The 23,102-nt window shown below is 57.4% G+C and overlaps 1 protein-coding gene across 2 annotated transcripts in view; it reads left to right on the top strand.

Annotated features, from left to right (window-relative positions):
* Window positions 1-2,909: 2,909 nt before the first annotated feature.
* Window positions 2,910-23,102, top strand: part of TNFRSF1B (TNF receptor superfamily member 1B) — a 36,456-nt gene continuing 16,263 nt past the window's right edge. The window contains exons 1-2 of one of the 2 annotated variants that reach the window (XM_082417323.1): window positions 2,910-3,078; window positions 21,966-22,065. In XM_082417323.1, the coding sequence (XP_082273449.1) occupies window positions 3,001-3,078; window positions 21,966-22,065 (178 nt within the window). In that variant the 5' untranslated portion in view covers window positions 2,910-3,000. The remainder of the gene's footprint in view (window positions 3,079-21,965; window positions 22,066-23,102) is intronic. The other variant, XM_082417324.1, reaches the window with a different exon arrangement.

Here is a 23,102-nt window from a genome sequence, read left to right as displayed (position 1 = left end):
ATGGGGAGGAGCCCTGGGCAGGAGGAGCCTGGAGGCCACCACTCATGTAGGGGACAAGGGGGATATGGTAAGCTATGTCCAGCAGGAGGCTCAGGTGTCCCTGGTGCTGGGGAGCCACGGTCAGAGGAATCAGCAAGAAGGTCTCCTAGACACCTGCAAAAGTGCCCCAAGAGAGAATGAGCCAGAAACTGCCTCCCAGAGGCCCCAGTGTGTGTGTGTGTTGGGGGGGGTGACAACTCTAGCTGCCATGAAACACTGTGCCCTTTGCTTCCAAAACCCTCTCCCCAACCACACTCGGCAGTCAAGAGAGGAGTCGCCGGGTCCTCCCACACCCAGGCAGGATCCAGCCTGGGTTCAGCTGGAGAAGGGGAGAAACTCCACCCTGGATAAAAGACTGTAGCTCTATTGAGTCCCAGGGCAGCACTGGACTCTCATCTGGTAGACCAGAAGGTTGTGTCTTGCCTGAGAGTGCCTGGAAAACTCCAGGACCTGCGCAGGATTTCATGCAGAGTCTGGGAAAAGATAGGTCCCCTAAGCAAGTGTAACAAGGAGTGAGACTTTCTCCTTAGACCCTCGCATGTTATCTGCCTGCGCTCAGCTCCAGGCCCTGCCATATTTTCCCCCCGCCGCCCCCACTGCAGTGGGCTGACCCCAACAAACTACATTTCCCAGGTTCCTTTGCTAAGTGGCTCCTGTCTTAGGTTTGGTCAATGGGAGTCACTGGTGGGAGACTGTAGGGTGGGAGGGAGGGAGAAGCCGGGATATTTTCCTCCTCTCCGCTTCACGCGTGTCTCTAACAGTGGCTCTGTCTCCTCCACGGTCCCAGATGCCCCCAGATGCCCCAGCTCCTGGCTTTGGTAACGTCACTTCCGGCCCCAGAGGTGGTGGTGGCTTCTTGCAGTTGTTAATCTCAGACTAGTCTCCCTTTCCTCTAATTGTTCTTTTAATTTCTCTAACATCTTTACAACCAATTCCTCTGTATTAAGTACCTTGTACAGAATCACTAGACAGAGGGTTTGCTTTCCTGTTGGCTTGGCTGTCACCCACCTCTTGGAGTCCAGTTGGTGGAGCTGGGATGGAAGGTGGGATCCCAGGAGGATCCCCACGTTTGGGTGGTGGTGGTGCCGCCCCCTGGGATGGGGAGCCATTGGAGGCAATGAGTCAGCGGGGCCCACTGGGTTTGAGGTGTGTAGGGGACATCCATGGAGAACCGTTTGCTCCTGTTTTCACCAGGTGACACCCCACTCCTGGCCTTTGGCTCTCTCTTCTGGATCAGGGAGTCCTCCAAACTGCTCCCAAGCAAGACTTGTAAGGGCCAGAAGAAATCTTCATGCTATTTTTAGAGTCTGACCCTCTCTGCAGAGTTAAGGTTGTGGGCTGTGCTAGCCTCGCCCTTAGCATGGCCCATGTCTTAGAAACGTGTGGAAACCAGGTAATTTCCCAGTCTCCTGATCAGGAGGTGGGATTTTCCATCCGCCACGGGTCACTTCCCAGTTTCTCACTCAGCACCTAGAAGCATCGTCCTTGCTGTCTCCATCACAGGGGTTGGTGGCCCAGAGCAGGGGTCCCTGGACCTCTCTTGGGGCAGCCTGCAGTGAGGGAACAGAATAGCCTCCCCTCCTGCCGCCCTGCCCACCCTGCCCCTCAGAAACGCCCTGTGTGCTGGGGCAAGGACTTCCAGGGCTGGGGGAATATGTTCCGGTCCTGCAGGGCTGGCCCTGGTATTAGGGTTGGCACTCAAAGCACAGGGGTGCAGCTGGAGTGGGTGCTCAGATGTCAACTCCAGGGAAACCAGCCCTCACGGCCCTGGGCCTGGGCCAGCCCCACTCTGGGCTCCCACAGCTTTCTGTCTCAGCCTCTGTTTACTGGTCAGCCACCTGGCCAGGGGACTCAAGAAGGAGGTCAGGGCAGGCTCCGGCTCACTCTGAGGAGGGCATGAAGAATGTTTAAGGGGGCTTCCCCGGTGGCGCAGTGGCTGAGAATCTGCCTACTAATGCAGGGGACGCGGGTTCGAGCCCTGGTCTGGGAAGATCCCACATGCCGCGGAGCAACTAGGCCCGTGAGCCACAACTACTGAGCCTGCGCGTCTGGAGCCTGTGTTCCGCAACAAAAGAGGCCATGATAGTGAGAGGCCCGCGCACCGCGATGAAGAGTGGCCCCCGCTTGCTGCAACTAGAGAAAGCCCTCGCACAGAAATGAAGACCCAACACAGCCAAAAATAAATAAAAATTAATTAATTAAAAAAAGAAAGAATGTTTAAGGATAAATGAACAAATGAATAACAGTAATTACAGCTAATATGTATACAGAGCTTATTAAGTTACTTATATACTTACTTTGTAAGTTTACAAACATATATAATATATACTATAGTATGTGTGTTATATAACTTTCAATCTTCAGACTACCTCTGTGAGGTTAAGGCAGAGATGCAGACCCAGGTGGTCTGGCTCTAAAGTCAGATAAAGTCTAATGAGGGAATAATTTAGAATGCCCGTGAGCTAGTGTCAGTTGTGTGGGATGTTTTCCCGAATTCGTGCCCCACCGCCAAGGGAGTGGGGAGCCTGCAGGAGGTGGGAGGGGTAGGTGGACGCAGGGCAGGTCGAGAGACAAAACCTTGGGGCAGCCGCAAGCCTGGTGGGAGCCCGACCCCAATGCGGGTCTCCTGCCCCCTCTCCCACCACCCCCACCCCCGCTGGGACGGGTGACTCGAAGGGGAGGGGACGTTAGAAGGAGGCTGGAGGGTCTCGGAGGGCTGGGAGTGGCTGGCGCTGAAGGTATGGACCCAGCGCTAGGCTGGCAGAGCTGGGGTGAGAGTGGGGGTTGGGGGCGGGGCGGCCGGCTGTGTGGGGCGGGGAGGAGGTGTGTCCACGCCCCGCCCCGCCCCCCGGCCTCTCTCCGGCAGCGCGCCGGCTTTCGCTTTCAGTCGGAGGCACCCGAGGCAGCGGAACGGCAGCGGAGGCGCGAGGGCGCAAGGGGCCCGCCGAGCCGCCCGCACCCATGGTGCCCACCGCCTTCTGGGCCGCGCTGGCCGTCGGACTGCAGCTCTGGGCCGCAGGGCGGGCCGTGCCCGCCCAGGTAGGTGACTCGCGCGGCCCTGTCTGGGGGGGGCGCCGTCCCATCCACCCCCGGGCTGGCGCGCGTCCCCCGCCCCGGGGCGTCCGGGGCGCCGTGACAGGGGTGCGGGGCTCGGGGCGACGGAGGCGCCGCACCCGCCACACCGGATCAGACGCGCGCCGCTGGAGACCCTCTGGGGACTCCGGGTTTGGCACACGTGCGCCCGGGGCCGGAACTCTGGCCACCGCGACCCGGAGTCGCACCTTGGTCCCTCCGCCGTCGGTGGCCGGCCAGTGGGCCCTGGGCAGATCCCAGCCAGACTGTGGACCCCAACTCCCATTACCCTTGCGACCCCTGGCCTCTCCGGGGTGACTTGGGTGTGGGGGTAGGCAGTGATATGTACTGGGGCGCTGTCCCCACTACCGATGCCCGGCACCTTCTTCAGAAGACTTCCTCCCCTTCTGGGCTACGGTTTTCCTCTTTCTTAGAAATACTGGGGCTGCGTGTGTAAAAGAACAGGGCCAGGTGTGCAGTAAGCACCCAATAAGGGCACAGTCAGACTGTGGACTGTCTTCCGTGCCCTTTGCCCAGACCCCTTCCCCAGGACCCACCTGGAGTGTCCAGTGGCCACTTCAGAGCCTGCCATCTGTGGACTCTGGGGTGATGGGGAGGGAGACAGTGCCCTCAGGTTCCCCTGGGCTGACCTCCCCAAGGATCTGTGCCTGAGCTCTGGGCGACAGGGGTGAGGGAGGACTTCTGGGCTGGTTATCAAGATAAACATGATGTCTCAGGGGCTCCAGGAAAATGGAGAGAGCAGAGACCCCAGAGCTGTTATTCAGCACTAACTGCACCCACCACAATAGCAAGGGAGAGTGTACAGAGGATTGTTCCACCTTTGCCTCTCGCGGCTGTCTCCGTGGTCTGGTAAGACAGAATAGCCCCATTTTGGACTTCCCTGGTGGCGCAGTGGTTAAGAATCCGCCTGCCAATGCAGGGGACACGGGTTCGAGCCCTGGTCTGGGAAGATCCCACATGCCGCGGAGCAACTAAGCCCGTGCACCACAACTACTAAGCCTGCGCCCTAGAGCCCGTGAGCCACAACTGCTGAGCCCGCGTGCCACAACTACTGAAGCCTGCGTGCCTAGAGTCTGTGCTCCACAACAAGGGAAGCCACCGCAATGAGAAGCCCGCAACAAATAGTAGTCCCCACTCACCGCAACTAGAGAAAGCCTGCGTGCAGCAACAAAGACCCAACGCAGCCAAAAACAAACAAATAAATTAATTAAAAAAAGAATAGCCCCATTTTGCAGAGAAGGAAAACTGAGGCTCAGCAAACTCCTTGTGTTTCATGGAAGGGCATGGGGGGCTCTCTTTCTTCAAAAGGGACACCTCTTCCTTTCCCCTCTTGGCTAGGGAGGAGGTGTGCCTTCATCCTTTCCTCATGATCTTACCCTGATGGATGGGTGTGTGCTGACCCGTCTGGATATCTTGACCAGGGAGGAACGTGGGGGGTGGCATTGACTCATGTGAGGTGACTCACTGGCCAAGGCTAAAGACACCTTTAGAGTCCAGTTCTCAAGGGCAGAGGATGGAGGTGGTCAGACCAGAATTGACTCATTCACAGTTGGTGCCAGGGTGGGACCTGGGGGCGCTGCCCCAGAGGTTGTTCTGTAAACAGGAGGTCAGGAGAGTCCCGGGTCTGAGACTCGAGTGTGGATGCTGGTGGCTCTGGTCCCCAGCCTGACTGCAGCGTGCCAGGACTAGGGGCATCACTGTGCCTCAGCGAACCTGGGGACAAACGAGCCCCTGGGGGGAGGAGGCACAGGGCTTCTCTGCAGGACAGCAGCCCCTAGTCTTGGAGTTGCTGAGGGGTTTTCCTGAGTCTCTCACTTCCCTCCCGTGTGACCAGCTCCTGTATCAGCTCAGGTTCCCTCCTCCGGGACTGTCTTCATAGCCTTTTAGCTGGTCCCCTGGCCCCTGCCCCCTCTCCCACTGATCCTCCTTGGTGGCATCGCTGGGGTGGCCCTCCTCAAATTGGAGTGCCTCTCTCCCTGCCTGGGAAGCAAAAGGCTCCCAGTGGCCAAGGCAGAAACTCCCCCAGGTGTCTCAGGCCAGAGCGAGTGAGGTCTCGGGGTGTTTCCTGCCACCTCTCTGCATCGTACCCCATACCCCATGAAACACGGCCATTGTGTATCTTCGTACTCCACGCTGTCTCTCTCCATGGTGCACCCTTTCCCCCATCCTTCAGGGTCTTTTGCACGTTTCCCCCCACCCCACACACCAAAGCCTTTCCTTACTGTCCCAGTTGGATTTTTAAAAAATTTGTTTATTTTTTATTTTATTTATTTTTTTGGCTGCATTGGGTCTTCGTTGCTGCGCGCGGGCTTCCTCTAGTTGCAGCGAGCTGGGACTACTCTTCATTGCGGTGCGTGGGCTTCTCATTGCGGTGGCTTCTCTTGTTGCAGAGCATGGGCTTCAGTAGTTGTGGCACGCGGGCTCGGTAGTTGTAGCTCTCGGGCCCTAGGGCACAGGCTTAGTAGTTGTGGTGCACGGGCTTAGTTGCTCTGCGGTATGTGGGATCTTCCCGGGCCAGGGCTCGAACCAGTGTCCCCTGCATTGGCAGGCGGATTCTTAACCACTGCGCCACCAGGGGAGTCCTTCCCAGTTGGATTTTATCCTCTGCTCTTTGAACTCCCAGCCCTTCATCCCTCTCTAGGACAGACTACATTCTGCTTTTTAATCTGGTTGTGTTTTATCCACCTCAATAGATGGAAAGTTCCTTGAGGGCAGGTACTGTGGGGTCTTCCTCCTTATTATTAGCACCACAATAGCACCTGTTGTTTGAATGCCTACTAAGTGCCAGGCAGCATGCTTAGGATTTAACTAAAGAATCTTGCTGAAACCTTCCTTATAGCAACTCTTAAAAGGTGGCGTTTCCATTTAGAGACGTGGAAGCTGAGGCTCAGAGAGGTTATGGCATTTCCCAGGATTATGGAACTGGAGGGTAGGGGGTGGGGAGGTTCGAATGCAGGTCTGCCTGATTCCAAAGCTCTTCTTACTCCACCCTCCCAATGCCTGTATCCCCCTTCTGCCCCCACCCGGGTCCCTGGCACACAGTGGATACTCAGTTGTGTCAGATGTAATAGATCAAATTGTAGAAAGAGCCCCAGGGAGACCTGAGCTGCTGCAGGTGTGGCAGAATCACTTTGCCTGCAGGGTTTTTGCCTCCTTTAAAAGCTGTATCTGCTGGCTGGTGTGGAATGCATCATTCATTCATCTAGTCATCCATTCATTCAGCAAACGAATGCCAATACAGCTGGCAGGATAGGTGAGCATTTCGTGCCATCTAATGGGGATGGGCAGGGCTCCAGCTGTCTGGCTTTCTGTTGTTGCTGGGAGGGGGCTGAGGGGATCTCTACCTGCTGGGTTGGCCTGAGGCTGAGGGGCCTCTGTTTGCCTCCTCAGTACCTAGGGGCCTGGGGCCAGCTCAAGTTAGGGGAGAGGTTGGGGACTCCTAGCTTGGCCTGGGGACATTAGCCTTTGGTGGAGATGGGTGATCCAGGGTACCTGCTGTCCTGGGATGTCTCTTTGTCCCCTGTCTGATATGCCAGAGGGGAACCTGTTTGCTGACTGAGGATGTGGCCCTCACTGTGGTCCTGGGTTTGGCCCAGTGGCTCCTGGAGGAGTAGCCAAGAAGGTTGGAGGGGGAGGGTTTTGATGCCATCCGTGGGGTGTTTGTGTGTGTGTTTCATTCAGCTGTACACATCAACTTAGTTCTCAGGTTTATGCCATGTGGGCTGCTTTTCTGTTGCTCAGACATGCCACACACAGCCCTGCCTCAGGGCCTTTGCACTTGCTTCCCCTTTACCTTGAATGCTCCTCCCGCTGATATCCTCTGGTCTCATTCCTGCACTTCCTTTTGCTGAAATGAATTCTTCTCAGGAATGCCTTCTCTGGCCATCCTACCTATAAAGGCTCCCCACCAGGTACTCTCACTCCCCTGACCTGCTTTGTTTTCCTATGTAACACTCTTGGCCTATTATATTTCTTTCACTTGCGTTGTGTCTTTCTACTAGAGTGTTAAGCATGGTGAGGGCAGGGACTTGTTCACTTGTTCATAGCCTAGAAGAGGATCTCTTGTTCTCAGTTCTCTTGACGTTCCGGCCACACGGTTGCCGTGGGGACTGTCCTGCGAGTTGTACGACGTTTAGCAGCATCCCTGGCCCCAACCCACTAGATGCCAGCAGCACTCGTCCTTCAGTTGCGACAGTTAAAACTGTCTCCAGATGCTGCAAAATGTCCCCTGGAGGGAATTGCCTCAGTCGAGAACCGTTGGCTTAGAACAGTGCCTGGCATGTAGTGGGTGCTAAAAAATATTGAGTTAATGTCTGAAAATATTCATCTGACCTTCATAATGACCCTGTTTTTTTAAAAAATTAATTAATTAATTAATTTTTTTTGGCTGTGTTGGGTCTTCGTTTCTGTGCGAGGGCTTTCTCTAGCTGTGGCAAGTGGGGGCCACTCTTCATCACAGTGCGCGGCCCTCTCACTATCACGGCCTCTCTTGTTGCGGAGCACAAGCTCCAGACGCGCAGGCTCAGCAGTTGTGGCTCACGGGCCCAGTTGCTCCGCGGCATGTGGGATCTTCCCAGACCAGGGCTCAAACCCGTGTCCCCTGCATTGGCAGGCAGATTCTCAACCACTGCGCCACCAGGGAAGCCCAATGACCCTGTTTTATGGATGAGACAGAAGAGTTTGGAAAGCCAGTGGTGGCAGGGCTGGGCTCCAGTTCGTCTCACTCTCTCTGGGATATTTCCCTGGGTTCTTCCTCTGCTGTGTTGAGTCTGCTGAGGCTAGCGGTGCTCTCCCCAAAGTGCTCACCCGCCCACATCCCCCTCCCGGCTCGTGACAGGGCCACCCACTGGCAGTGACTCAGGAGCCCAGGAAGCATGTGACTTGACCAGAAGCAGGCAGCGAGGGAAGCCAGGGGTTACGGTGGAGAGAAGGGTGCTACCAAGGGAAACAGGAGCAAAGTGGAGTTGCTGTGGCTTCTGCTTCTGGACATCCCGCCAGGCCCCAGGGAAGCAATATTGATGACTTAGAAGAAACGCTCTGGCCTCAGAACTGGACAGACCTTGGCTCACTTCTTACTTTGCTGTTCATAGACTGTGTGACCTTGACAAGTCTTTCCATCTCTGGGAGCCTGCCTCTGTGTTCCCATCTGTAAAATAGAAATGATCCTTCACCTCACTGGCTGGTTGTCAGGATTAAAAGTGCTTTATATGCTGTGCAGCCCATTGGTGGCTATTTGAGCATCTGTGGCTTCGCAGGGCCTGGGAGTCACCGTGGAGTCAGATTCCCTGTCTCTGAGCCACAGGGCTCCGAGGTAGGGGTGGCAGACCTCCATTTGCCCAGAGCTCCTGCCCAACATCCCTGAGAACAGTTTCCCTCCTGCCTGCCTTCTCCAAGGAAGGCTTCCTTCTCCTGGCTGTGCTTCCTGCTCCAGAGCCCCCTTGCTAGGGCCTCTCACACCACCTACCCAACTGCCTGGCCTTAGGAGCCTGGCATGTGGCATAGGCTGCGGGGTCAGGAAATCCTCCCCTCCCCCTCCCAACTCCTTTCAGTGAGTGACAGGTGCTGGATCTCATTTGAGGGTGAGCAAGGGGCACATGTGGCATAGAATAGAGGAGTCTCATGACCTCTCTGTGAAGGGGATGCAGAAGGCCTCGACTTTCTCACCTGCAAGATGGGTATGGGCTGATTCCAGGCTGTCTTTAAAATCTCTTCCATCTCTGACCTCCGTGATCCAGAAGGTTGTATTTACTTGTAACCCTGAAAAGGGGAAGCTTTGTGAAGGCTCTTCTGAGGTCATACTGTCCATCCCCCAGCCTCCAAGTGATTTCCGAGACAGCAGGACCCTGAGGAAGGAGCACTGGCCTGGGGCCCAGGAGACCAGAGTTCCCATCTGTACACTGTGGTCACCGGCTCACTGTGTGACCTCGCTCAGGTTACTTAACCTCTCTGGGCCTAAGCACCCCTATCTATAAAACCTAACAGCACTGATCCTAACACTCTCTTGGAATGTTGGGGAAGTATCAGTGTTGCCTGTGCTTGACGGAGGCCGCAGACTGGGGGCGAGGAGGGTCTAAGAGTTTTCCCAGGAAGGAGGGTCCACCACTCCCCACCATTAATATCTTTGATTCCCAGTCTCTCTTCTTGCTGACATCAGTCCCACTTGTTTTAGCTGGAGTGATTCCCTTGACTCAGGCTGCAGTAGCATCTAGAATTCCTGGCTGCTGGTTAGCTTGCATCCGAGACAAGATGCACAGCCCTCAGGCAGACCAGGCTTCACGGGTTTCCCACCTCCCTGCCCCTTACTACCTAATTAGCCCCTCTTAAAGTTCAGAAGCCAGACCCTTTGGGGCACCAAACCACGGGAAAGTCCGTGCTCTGGGCATCACTGCGGGGCCTGCCGCCTGGGGTCCCACAGGTTTGGGGAAGCCTTGATTGCGGAGGTGGGGGTTCCTTGAAGAAGGCTTTGTCACCTGTGATGGACTCACAGCTGTCCTCCTGGTTCTGAGTCCCAGGGCTTTGGGCGTTTGTGCCCCTCCGCTGAGATGTTGACTGTGGGGCTGGGACTGTGGGGCCCACGGTCATTTTCCATCGTGTCGTGTCATGAGGTCACAGGTGGTGGTGACATCACTGTGGTTTGGGGCACTCGAGGTGCGAGCCCAGGAAGAGAAAGTGTCTGTTCACCGACGGGGGTTTGAAGGAGTCGATTTCCGTCTGCCCCAGGTGTGAGCAATGCTGGGGGGAGGCGGGGGGTGGGGCGGCTGTCCAGGAGACCCCAGACTCCAGCTCTGGTCTGTCTCTGCCCTGGTGGCCTGTTGACCGTGACACACCGCCGTAGCTCTCAGCCTCTATGTCCTCTTTGCAGAGGAGGAGAGGTTGGAACAGGCTGCACCGCAGGTGTCACCTGCGAGGTTGAAGATCGCAAGGCTATCCATTTTGTTACTAGAACAACACCTGTCAGCCGGCTCGCAAGGCTGCAGAGCCCACCTCCCAGGCCCCAGGCCGGCCAGCCGCCCTGCCGTTCTCGGTAGCAGATACTGAGCGGGCACGCATGGGGACAGCTGGCAGTGCGGGGTGACGTCGAGGGACACGGCTGGATCCCTTTGGCCAGCAAGCCACTGCTCTGCCCCCGGCTTCGGAGCTGGGACCCCGGGTTGATTCAGTGCTTTGACTGGAGGAAATCCCCAGGGGCTTTCGATTTCCTCTGCTGTCCAGACAGGGGCCCACCTGTCTGTTTCCACCTGAGCCTGGCCCTGCAGTGGGTGTGGCTGATTTGGCCACATATTCGGGGAGCTGAGCGGGCCTGAGGGTGAGAGCAGCACGGGGAGGGATTTGGGGCCGGGGGCTCTGGATGGGCCTCTGCCGGATTGTCCGTGGAGAGCCTTCTCCAGTGCCACTCAGGAGAGATGCCAGAGGCTGCGGAAGGGACCGGAGCGTGGAGCTGGGAGTGGGGGTCCCGGGCCCGGCCCTGGCTCAGCCTCCAGCTCGGGAGGGCTTGGCCAGTTCCCTTCTCCTCTCTGACCCTCAGCTGGCCCAGCTGGAAGTGGAGATCAGCAGAGACCTGGCCCAGCCTGAGTGTTAGACAAGGGGGAGGGGGAAGGGGATAGAGAGGGTCAGTGACTTTGGGCAGGAGGTGGCCTGCAGCTCCGGCCTCTGTGGGTCTCCAGCTCAAGGCCCAGGTCTGTGACAGTGACTCTTGACAGTGACTCTTAGGGAAGGGCTCCCAGCACTTGGCTTTAGTTACTGGGATGGCCGCCAGCATCCTGGGCACCCCTCCGTGTCCTCCCTCCTGCTGACCCAGAGCCCCGCTTCGGTCTGCCACGCGCAGAGGCTCCAGGTTCAGCTTGTCCCCGGTGAGCCTGTCACCTCCTGCTCTGCATCACAAGCCCTCAGTTCTGCTCCTTTCTGTGCTGTCCTCCTAGCTCTCTCAAGCCCCCCTCCCCCACCTCATGGCATGATTCCTCCGTCCTCCCTCCCCTCCCCCAACACCCCATGGCTTCACTCTCTTCCTGGCCTGGCCCCTTGGTCACCCCCCTCATCTTCTGACACCTTCCTGACTCTGTCCCCCACATTCCTCTTCCCGCAGTGACCACAAAAGGATCTTTTTAAAAGCTGAGCCCTGGAGGGTGGTCAGGATTGGGCTGAGTGCATACCAGGAGGAGGAATAGCAGGGGATAGTAGCTAGACCATCCTAGCTGGAGCAACAGGCCTGTTAGGGGTGGCGATGGCACTTGAGGCTATAGACTGTTTAGGACCAGTTTCTGGAAGTAGTAAAAAATTTAAAAATTAAATTAAAACATTGTAGCAACTGTAATTTTTGGAGCGTTTACTAAGCACTTTACATGTGTTATCTCATTTAATCCTCACAACAGTCCCATGAGGTATATACTGTTATCAGTTCCATTCTGCAGATGAGAAGACTGAGGTATTTTAGCCTCATTTATTTATTTATTTTTTGAAAAAGCAAAACTCCTTTGATGCTGCCCTCCAATAGAGGGGAGTCTGGATTCAAAGCCAGACATCTTTTTTCCAGTGACCATGCTTTCAGCTACCACACTCACTTCGTATCAGGAGTTGAGGCAACGGGGAGCCACGGATAGTTTTTGAGTGAGGGAGTGACCAGAGCAGAGGGTGTATTAGGAAGATCACTCAGGCCTCAGCGGGAAGGACAGATGAGGTGGAGAGAATGTTGCAGTAGTTTAGGTGAGAGCTCTGGGCTGAGAGGTTAGTAGCAGAGCAGGAAGGAAGGATCAAAGGCTTCAGGGAGGAGGAGGTGGGCTTTGAGCTGGACCAAAGACCCAGGGTGGGGACAGAGACACTCGGGAGAAAGGGGAGCCGTCCATCTCCACCCCCTCCTGCAACATGAGGCACCTATGGCCTCAGCCCTGTCCCTGCGACCTGACCGTGGACAGTGTCACCCTCGTGTGTTCCTGGAGCTCTCGTGGTCAGCCCCAGGGTGAACCCAGCTTCGCTCACCCTGGCCGCTGCTGGGGTGGACATGAGGCTGGGCAGGACTGGCCTTTGCATCTCAGGCATGAAATGTGATGAGCCCCCCATGGGCAGAGGGGCAGGATTCCCGGGGACCTGCCTGCCTCTGCTGCCAGGACCTTGGGACCTTCTCCCTGGGCTTCGGTTTTCCTCTCAGTGGTGAGGTGGGGATAAAAGGGCCCCCCTCTGTCACTTCCCTTTGGGGTCTGGGAGAGTGCAGCAAATCCTGAGCGAGGACTGACGTCCAGGGGGTGCTTCGTGGGTGCCAGGCATGGGTCTAATGCATTACATGCCCTGAGTGCCTTCTGTCCTCAAGGCCGCCTGGGAAGGGTGTACCATTATCATCCCCATTTGATAGGAGAAGCAGTCGAGGCACAGAGGTTAAGCTTTGGGCTCAGGTTCTCAGCTCAGTAGAGGCAGAGCCAAGATTCCACCCCAGACAGCCCCTTCCGAGCTCTGTGCTTAAACTACCACCTGGAAGTCACGGTGGCTGCAGTGGCCATGAGGGGCTCTGCCATTCTGGGGACGCCACCCTCTCTCTCGGTAAGCCCATTTCCTGCCCAGTTCTCCTGCTAGCCCCAGCTCATTTCAGTTAATTGGAAATGAAAGCTTTTGCTTCTGTTAAACAATTCAGCAACTATTAGGTACCCGCTGTGGGCTGTGGGCTGTGCGCTGGGCTGGGCATAGAGCCATGAGTAATAAAAACCCAACGACTAACGCTCAGCTCTTGCTGCTGCTGGGCATGGCGCTGAGCACTCCACACGCCTTGGCCCAGTGAATCATAACAGCCCCATGAGGTGGGCACTGCTTTTGTCCCCGTTTCAGAGATGGCAAAACTGAGGCTGCTGAGTGGCCGAGCTGGGACCGAAACCTGGGTTTCTGGCTCAGAGCTCACGCTAGAAGGTGCAGACGGGGAGACGCAGGAAAGCAAACGATTAACCAAAAGGTGGTCCGTGAATTAGAGAGATATACCCGGGTTGTCGCTGGAGCCCTCTGGGGGACCTCTGACCCCATCTGCGGGTCCGGAGAAGGTTTCCTTGAGATGATAGTGGAGAGGACTCTTGAAGGAAGGCAAAGAGTTAGCCCTGCAAGAGGGGAGGGCAGGAGGTTCGGGCCGAGGGAGCAGCAGGAGGACACGGGAAGGAGGGTGCCAGGGCCGGAGGGAGGGTGCCAGGGCCGGAGGGAGGGTGCCGGGGCCGGAGGGAGGGTGCCGGGGCCGGAGGGAGGGTGCCGGGGCCGGAGGGAGGGTGCTAGAGCCGGAGGGAGGGTGCTAGAGCCGGAGGGACGATGCAGGGTGAGGTGAAGACTGAGTGGGAGATGCTGGCAGGGCCCAGGCAGCGGCCCCCGGGCCCCAAGCTGAGGACACTGAGCTCAGGACAGACTTGGTGTAGGAAGGTGGCTTCAGGTCTGTCTGGGAAGCCAGGGGACCAAGAGTGAGGAGGTTGTAGGTGGGGAGAGATGCCGAGGGTGGGGAGGCGGGGCCGTGAGAGATTGAGGAGGTGATATGGCCGGGCCTGGGGTGTGTGTGTTGGGAGGGGATGGAAAGGGTTGGGGTGTTTTCTGCAACTAGACCGAGGGTTCCTTGACGGGCAAGGACCACGCCCCGGTATCTTCGTACCCCGGTGCTTAGCACAAAGCCTGACCCCAAGAACCGGATACCAGCCCGGGCTTCCTGTCCTCCCCCAGCTCACTTCTAAAGCGACATCACAGGCAGCAGGCCGGGAGTGGGATGTGTCACCCTCGGCCGCCGCCTGTGATGTGGTCGGTCCTCCTGACGTAGATGCCGCTCCTCTCCGTGATGGCAGATGAGCCTCCACTGCCTGGCTCCGGCGTCATCGCCGTGTCAGCTGCACCCCGAAGTCTGCGGGACTCCCGAGAACCCCCTAAGGTTCAGGCCCAAATGGTTCTGCTGTCTCTCACCATATGCCAGGGCCCCAGGGACCTGCCATGGAAATGATGTGGTTTCTCTATTGGTTGAAGCCGGTTTCCCTCCCTGGGTCCTTGGGCAGACGCCTCTGCTCTGCCCCACGGCTGCAGCGTCTGCTCCTGGCATCCTGGAGACCCTTTTGCCTGGGAGAGTCATTGAACCCGCCCACACCTTGCTCACTGTGTGTTCTCCGGGGAGTCACTCTCCCTCTCTGGGCCTCTCCTCTGTGAAATGAGGGAGCAAGAGAAGATCACGGGGTATAAGACCGTCTGAGGACACTGAGGGAGATGTAGCTGGGACTAGTTCTGCCGCTTGCTGGCTACGTGGCCCCGGACACGGTATCGGATCTCCGGAAGCCTCTGTTGCTGCATCTCTGAAATGGGGTGCTGCTGACCTCATTGTGTTGGTGCAGAGATAAGACAAGAGGATGCGCGTGAGCGTGCTCAGCACTGTCTGCGCGCCGTAGGTGCTCCTCCTGGGTCTGAACAGTCTCTGTCTCTCCCACTTTGTGAAAGGAGAGGTTTTGTGGGGCATGTGTACTCCTCAAGCCTGAAGCTTCCGCCCGTGGCCTCCTTCCCACCACGTCCCCTTCCTGCTCTCACCCTGCCCAGGGGTGCTCCCGGGGGAGGCTGGGAGTGGGACCCCTTCCCAAGGGTACTGGCATCTAAGTGGGGGGCGGGGGAGGGTCTCCAGAAAATCAAAAAGCCTTGGAGACCCCCGCAGTGCTTCGTCAGTGCTGGCAGGAAGGGCAGAGGGCTCCACAGCTTTAGTGCTTTCAGATGACACTGTCTTGGTGGCGGCCACTTCCTCCTCCTTCCCCAGGCCTGTCCTTCTTTGCCTTCCCCCTCTCGCAGTCTATTTATAAATAGGAGAAGGGACTGAGGGCCGCCACCTTGGGGTGCATGCAGGGTCTCGGTCGGGGAGCAGGGAGGCGGGAAGTCAGCTGGCGCGGGGTTGCCCAATTCCCCGAGAAAGTGCGCTGACTCAGACTTCACAATCAGAGGGTCTTGCCTGGTGCCCTGGCCCTGCTGCTCACTGGGTGGGCCCCAGTGCAGTGCCCACCTTGACCTCGTCTCCCTCCTCCAGCCCCGGCTGCTAGCTGTGGTTTCTGGTCCTCCAGGGTGAGAGTGGGGAGGAGTGGGAAAGGGAGGGAGTAGCGGGCGGGGAAAATTCATGCCTGACCCACCAGGTAGGTCTGGTCCTGCTCTGGCTTTGCCCCCTGCCGGCCTCTGAGGCTCACCTTCTTTCAGGGTCTCACAGCCAATCCCTGTCCCTTATCCTGGACACTGTGTCCTCTGGCCACTTAGTGGACCCTTGGCTGCTGGGTTTTGGTCACTCACCCAGACTCTTTATTTTGGGGTCCCCTCACCCCTCCAGGTGTTCCTCTTGAGTAAAGTCCCTTGGAGACCACCCAAGGCCACTACCCTAGAAAGCCCACATCTGGCCTGCAGGCGTCCCCTCCTCCCTCTGCCTTAACGAGGCCCACTCCACTGTCCCTGCAGCTGGCCTACTGCCGTCCCCTGACCTTGGGCTTCTTGAGGACTGGGCCTGGGGTCAGCCTGAGGGTGACTCCATAACTGCAAGGGTCACAGGTCAGCTTCCCCAGCCTTGCTCTCGAGGAGGGAGGGAAACCCCCTCCATTGCAAGGCCTGCATGGGCCACCTAGCGCCTCACCAGAACTGGGCCGCATGCTCCCAGCGACTTGTCCTGTTCTTAGCTGAAACCAAGGCAGAGAGAGCCCGGTTCTAATATCCCATCCGACACAGGTCCACACGCGTGTCAGGGCCTTTGCAGACCCTTAGAGCTCCCCCACTGGGCCCCCTGGGAGTCTAGGAGAAGATGACGGACCCAAGTTAAGACCCCCCCTGCCTTTTCGCCTACAATAACCCGAGGAGGAGGAGGCCGGGCAAGGTGTTATGTCACTATTTTACGGATGACAGTGTTGAGGCTCAGAGAGAGTAAGTGATGTCCCCAAGTCCCCTAGGACCAGCACATGCGTCCAGAGCCTCTGAACTGGGTCCAGTGCTCCTCCTGTGAGGCCAGGTGTCCGTGTACCTGGGAGGATGGACATCTCCAGCCCCCCTCCTCCCAGGGGACACCTGCTCAGGCCGTCCTCACCCTCGGAGAGCGTTTGAGGGGCAGAGCTGGGGCAGGGAAGCCCCGCCCCACACCCACCCTCAGCCTTGCCTCACACCCCAGCCCCTACCTCCTAGGTCATTCAGTTTTTCCACCTCTCATGTGGGTGGGCCACCCACCCACCCCATCCTCCTGAGGTCTTGGGAGGGGGCTGAGCTTTTTGATGCCCATCCTTAAGAAGCCAGAGCTGGAAAGGGCTTAGTGCCTCAACCAGGCCACGCCACCATCTTACAGATGAGGAAACTGAGGCACAGAGAAGCTAGTGACCGCCCACAGTAAAGGAAGTGCGTGAGTAGGGGAGGGAGGACCTTTGGGGTGGGCCCAGGGCAGGGAGGGTTGAGATCCAGTGTCCCTGGGGCGGGGAAGGAGCACAGAGCTGGACGTGAGGAGTCCCTCTGAGGCTCAGTTTTCTCATCTATGACTTGGGAATAATAATAGTACCGACCTCACAGCACTGCAGTGAGGAATTGGAGACAGTAACGCGTGCGAACAGCTCTGCACGGTGCAGACTTTCAGGATAAGGTGCTGCCGTTTCTGTCTCCTAGCGCCCTCACCCTCTCCCTCACCTTCGCCCACCCTGGCCTAGCTGCCCTGGCCCCCCGGCTGTGCCTGGAACACGCGGAGCACATCCTCCCTGGGGCTTCTGGCCCCACCTTGCTTTTCCCTTTTCCTTAGCTCCTGCTACCACCTCCCATTTTCCACTGTGCGTGTCTGTGTCTCCCCAACTAGAGCCCAGCTTCCTGGGCAGGGACTTGATTATGTTTGATGCTGAGCGCCCGGCACCTTCATGTTTGTTGAATGAATGAACGAACGTTTCCACCTTTGCCCCTGTCTTTCTCCACCACTAAATGGGAGGTCATCTGAGATAATCTCTAAGGTTCCTGCCAACCCTGAGCTGCTGCGCCTCGGTCCCACCCCCATTTCTGGGCCGTGTTTCCTGGTCATCGACTCCCACGTGTCCCTCCAGCACCTGATACAGCTGCAGATCAGCTGGGCCAACCCTCCCTGTTCACAGGCTCCTACCTTTGAGCCTTTGCTGACCCCGCTCCTGCTTGCTGAGGAGCTGCCAGCTCCTGACAGGTCAAGGAGCCCCGTGACACAAGCAGTTCTGGGAAGGGCAGGGTCTCAGGAGTGGGATTCTATAAAGTGCTTGCAGCCTGGCCTGGCAGATAGTTGGTGCCTAATGAATATCCTGTTTTTTCCCTTCCTCTCCGAAGGGCCAAAGCTGAGAACCTGGAGGAGTGATGGAGGCCACATGGTGGGAGAGGGTGCTGAGTTTGGGAGGCACTTGGGGTCCTGGGTCTGTGTCGAGGGGAAGGGAAGCTTGGGCCCACAAGAGAAGGGAGGCAGGATAGGGGCGTCGGGGGTGTGGCTCTTCTGGTGTAGCCTTAGGTGCATTGCTTCACCTCTCAACCATCTGTGAAATGTTGGTGAGGAGTCTATCCGATGGTGGGTCCAACACATACAGTCACTCCTGGGATGTAGAGGAAATGGAGCTGCAGACTCCGATGTGAAGCAGCTCTGAGGCCTGTGGTGGATGAGCAGTGGGCCTTGTTGGCCCCTTGTGCACAGGCATCACTCAGCCTGCCACCAGCCAGGCCGTGGCATGGCCTTTGGGAAACCCCAGGAGGTGGGTTGCCTTCTTTCCATCTCTATTTCCCTGTCTGTGAAATGGGCACAATCAGACGTGCCTCACAAATTGGATGTTAGATGGGTCCTTCCTTCTCTCCTTCCTTCCTTCCTTCCTTCCCTCTCCCTCCCTCCTTCCTTTCATCTATCATCCTCTCTCCCTCTCTTTGTCTGTCCATCCATCTATCCATCCATCCAGCCATCATCCATCCATCCGTTCACCCATCCATCCATCCATCCATCATCTATCTTCTCCAATCTCCCCCAACACGCACACACACACACATACACACACACATACTGGGTCACAGATTTCCCACCTGTTAAATGAGTGGTTAATGCTCATCAGTGATTTCCAAGTTTTTACTTGGGGATGCTGTATTTTGAAAGATTGGGTCTGCTAAGCATGCTGAGTGAATCCGGTACTACCCAATTCATTTCCTCATTTTAAAATGTCGGTCAGAGCTCCCCTGTGGGTGGGTGGAGTGTGGCTCTGAGCCTCCCTGACACCAGACAAAAGAACAGAAGCTTCCATGGCACCGAGTTTCCCAGAGGCTGCTCACCATGTTCTGGGCACCTGCAAGGACCCTCCGCTTGTACGGCTCCTTTGCTGACCTGAGGCCCGGCTCCTAGGGCTGTGCTCCAGCCTAGCCTCTGCTCTGGTGAGCAGGGCCGTGGAGGGAGTGACCTTTTGTCCCGCTCTGCAAGGGGCTTTCTGTTCCTCATTGTTTAGCCATGACAGGGCAGTGGTTTGGTTTTTTTTTTTTTCCTGTCCAAGAGGATAAACAGGCCTCAAGATTGCTTGAAGGAGGGCTGACCTCCTCCACCGGCTGCCAGCAGCTCGGGCTGGAGTCAGAGCAGCCAGAGGAAGTGTAGGGAAGGGGATTCAGAGCGAGATTCAGACAGGAAAAGACCCTGGATGGGAGGCCGCCGGGCAGTGGCCTGGGGGCCCTGGGGGTCCAGCTGCCTGCCTTTGTCCCGGAACCCTTGCCCCGTGGGTGGAGAGACAGCCCAGACTTGGCCAAGGCAGGGCCCTTTCCCGGCAGGTCCTTCGGGCCCTGACAGGAAATCCTCCCCCAGGCAGGGCAGGCACCCTGGGCTGCACCACAGAGGGCTGCCCCGGCGAGGGGGGGGCGAGGGGGGGAGGAGTCCTCTCCCCGCCAGGAGCTGCCGGGCCTGTGGCTCTCAGGGCCCACAGGAGTGAGGGGCTCCCCTCGTTACCCCTAGGGTACTTGGGGGGAGGAAGCCCACCGTGTGCAGGGTCCTTGAGACCTGTGCTCGCCACCCTGGGGAGCAGGGGGCTCGAGGGAAGGAGGTGTGACCCCTCCCTGCCCTCAGGATGCTGTCTGGGGGGGGGAGCCTGCCGCCCGGGGTGCTGAGAGTGGGAGGCACAGCGGGCTGCAGGGGGCCCGGGGTGGGGGGCAGTTAGGCCCTCCGTTGCAGCTAATGTGCAGTGGAATGATGGTGCGGAGGGGGCTGCAGGAAGCACGATCCTCTGGTTTCGGGGCTCCCCCAGCCTTTGATTGCTAGGTCTCCTCCACGTGCTCCCCCAGGTCATCTTGCTCTGGCCTGCGTGCTGCTCAGGTTTGCTCAGCAGTGGAGCATGGGAATCACTTGGGCAGGTTTTCTTTTTTTCTTTTCTTTTCTTTTCTTTCTTTTCTTTTCTCTTCTCTTCTTTTTTCTTCTCTTTTCTTTTGTTTTTTTTTTTTTAATTAATTAATTTATTATTTTTTTTGGCTGTGTTGGGTCTTCGTTTCTGTGTGAGGGCTTTCTCCAGTTGCAGCAAGCGGGGGCCACTCTTCATCGCGGTGCGCGGGCCTCTCACTGTCGCGGCCTCTCTTGTTGCAGACCACGGGCTCCAAACGCGCAGGCTCAGTAGTTGTGGCTCACGGGCCTAGTTGCTCTGCGGCATGTGGGATCCTCCCAGACCAGGGCTCGAACCCGTGTCCCCTGCACTGGCAGGCAGATTCTCAACCACTGCGCCACCAGGGAAGCCCCCTTTTCTTTTTTTTTAACAGTACAGCTTCCTGGGCCCACCCCCTGGGCTCCTGCCCCTTCCTTGCGGTGGGAGTGGGCATTATAATAGACCCCCCACCAGGGGCTTTGGACACAGGCAGTGACCCCCCACCTCCAGTAAGTGGGAGGAGCCCCGAGAAGGGGCTTTACTCCAGGAGCAAACAGGGAGGGAGGAAGTATCAGGACTGAGTGAGTGTGTGTGTGTGTGTGTGTGTGTGTGTGTGTGTGTGTGTGTGAATGTGTGTGAGAATGTGTGTGAGAATGTGTGTGTGTGAGTGTGTGAATGTGTGTGTGAGTGAGTGTGTGGGTGTGGGTGTGAGTGTGTGTGAGTGTGTGTGAGTGTGTGAATGTGTGTGTGAATGTGTGTGAGAATGTGTGAATGTGTGTGTGTGAGTGTGTGAATGTGTGTGTGTGAGTGAGTGTGTGGATGTGTGTGTGAGTGAGTGTGTGTGGGTGTGTGTGAGAATGTGTATGTGTGTGAGAATGTGTGTGTGTGTGCATGCGGGCGCAGCCATGGGCATACAGCTTACAGTCCAGATGGGGATGGAAGTTACTTTTTAGGCTCTGGGTCATGCAGAATGGATCCCACTTCCCTTGCTGGCCTGCGTCTCTCCCAGCCTCCTTAGAGCTGCCTTCCTGGGGTTTGGCACCAGGCCTGGGGTGAGGGTGTGGGTGAGGGATGGGCCTCAGGGGCCGATCAGCATGGAAGGTGCACCCGTGTTAGGGCTTGGTGTCCCTGGTGCCCAGGTTGGACCCCTCCAGGAAATGATACTGTAATCAAGCCCACTGCTGAGGTGAGTGAGCCCTGAGCACCTAACTATCAATACACGCCAGGCTCTGGGGTGACAGCGAACCGTCACCAGGCGGAGGAGGCAGCTCGGCCAAGGGCACAGGGGCAACAAGAGCCACAGATCGCTCCCCAGCCCCTGGGGGTCGTCCCCCTGATGCTTCCAGCTGTTGGCGCCGAGCTGTGTGCAGCCAGGGTAGGTCTGCCAGGCCGAGTGGGGCAGGCAGCTGGGTTTCCAGGCCCACTTGTCCTGGATGCAGGGACCAGCCAGGGGCCCACCTGCCCCTGGCTCCGGCAGTCATGCCTCCCTGGTGGTGCTGTGGAGGGGGAGGGGAAGGCCAGTGACAGCCTGCCACCCTACAGTCCATGCCCTCTGACCCCACGGGTTGGGGGGTATGCTCTGGAGCGTGAACAGTGTCACAGCATTGGTCCCACCTGAGGGCTGGGAGCCATTATGGGGCGACACCCAAGACAGCTGGAGATGGGTGCCCTGCTGGTATAGGGGATCTGTGCGGGGTGCAACTACATCCTCTACGTGGGGCACCTGGAGCACATTGACCAGCTCCTGGCACCCCATAAGTGCTCCAGAAATATAACTATCGTCATCCACAAATGTTCTTCTCCTGAGCCCAAACTCTGCTGTGGGCCCCATGTTGGAAGCTGAGGGTCTAGAGGTGATGAGGTCGTCTTTTCTGCCCTTTGCATTGCAGACATGTGTATGTGTGTGTGTCTGTGTGTGTTAAGTGCATGGGTATACGCACGTGTGCATGCAAATGTGCCTGCGAGGGTGGGAGGACAAGAAGGTACCCCATTTCAGCACAATGAGATGATCGCCAGGAGGGCATATTCAGTGTTTAGAGAGAACCCAGAGCAGGAGGAACCTGAATCCGCCTGGGGGAGTCCGGGAAGGCTTCCCAGAGGAGGCAGCACTCAGCTGGAAGGACAAAGGGGTGATTACCAGGCGCAAGAGGGAAGGCGAGGCAACCTAGGCACGGCTGATTTGTGCTGAACTCCGCCGCTCGCTGTGGTCTTCTGGGAGGCTTCAAGGCCTCGCCTCTGCCCCATGTGGTGTGAGGAGCTGGCCCCCCACTCCGGCCAGCTGGTTCCGCGTCTCCGCCTGCAGACATGAGTGTGCTACACTGAGGAAGGAGGAGGAGGTGAAAGAAGGCAGGGACTATCCCTTCTTCTACCTCTACCCACCCCGCCACCAAAGGGAGAAATCCCCATGTCAGTAGAGCCCCAGCAGGGAGAAGGCCAAACACTTGCAGGACGCAAGATGGGGATCTGGGCGTACAGCGTAGCAGGATCCACGGGTGGCCATGCTAATGGCTGTCCTCCCCTTCCCCATTCCAGGCTGCGTTTATCCCCTATGTCCCGGAGCCCGGAAGCTCGTGCCGGCTGCAAGAATACTACGACACAAAGGTCCAGATGTGCTGCAACAAGTGTCCACCAGGTGAGGGCAGCCACTGGGGCCCTTGCCCTCAGCCTGGCTGGGTCCCTGTGGGCCGGTGCCTTGAAGGGAGTGGGTGTGTTATGGGGGTTAGTGGGTCAAGGTCATGGCCCTGGACTCTTACTGAGCTCCCACCGGTTCCATGAATCGACCCCCTGCTCCCTCTTGCTTCTGGGCCTTTGCACATGCTCTTCTCTCTGCTTGGTGCACTTCCCAACTCCTTTCCCCTGGTCCACTCCTGCTTATCACTTAGGCCTCTGATGTCTCCCTCCTCCAGGAAGCCTGCCAGCACTGCCTGGCCAGATCTGACTCCTCCTCTGCACTCCCACTGGCCCTTGGCATCCGCCATGGCAGCAGCTCTTTTGACACTGTGTGATCCTGGCCTGGGTCTCTTCTGTTGCCCCCACTGTGTGCTCCTCACAACAGGGACTGTGGCTTGTTCTCTGCTGAATCCCCAGCACTCGGCACAATACCTGGCACATAGCAGGTGCTCAGTGCATATCTGACTGAATCAGTGACTGCTACCCATTTCACCGATGGTGGACCTGAGGCCTAATCCCAGTTGGGAGAGGCAGGTGGCCCCACACCTGGTGCTGTCCATCCATTCATTTGTTTATAATTTATTCCTATAATGTTTATAAAGCACTTGCTAAGTGTCAGGCACTGTTCTGAGTGCTGGGAATACAACAGAGAGCAGGGCAGACAAAATCCTCGCCCTCGTGGATTTTGCATTCTAACAGAAGCCTAGGCAAATAAACCAGTAGAAGAAATAGACATATGGTCTGTGAAGGAAACAAGGCAGGGGAAGGCAGACAGAGACAGAGTAGGACATGCTGTTCTATATGGGGTGGTCATGGAAGGCCTTTCTGAGGAGCTGACACGTGGGCAGAGACATGCAGAAGGTGAGGGAGTGAGTTATGCAAACATACGGGAGGGGGAACAGCATGTGCAACGGCCCTGAGGTGTTAGCTTCTTTGGTGAATGTGGAGAACAGCGTGTGTCCTAGAGTGAGTAAGCAGGGACCATGGTAAGGAGTTTAG

This window comes from Balaenoptera physalus (assembly GCF_965194825.1).
Source record: "Balaenoptera physalus genome assembly, chromosome: 1".
Lineage (NCBI taxonomy): Eukaryota > Metazoa > Chordata > Mammalia > Artiodactyla > Balaenopteridae > Balaenoptera > Balaenoptera physalus.
This window is presented reverse-complemented; position numbering and strand designations above follow the sequence as displayed.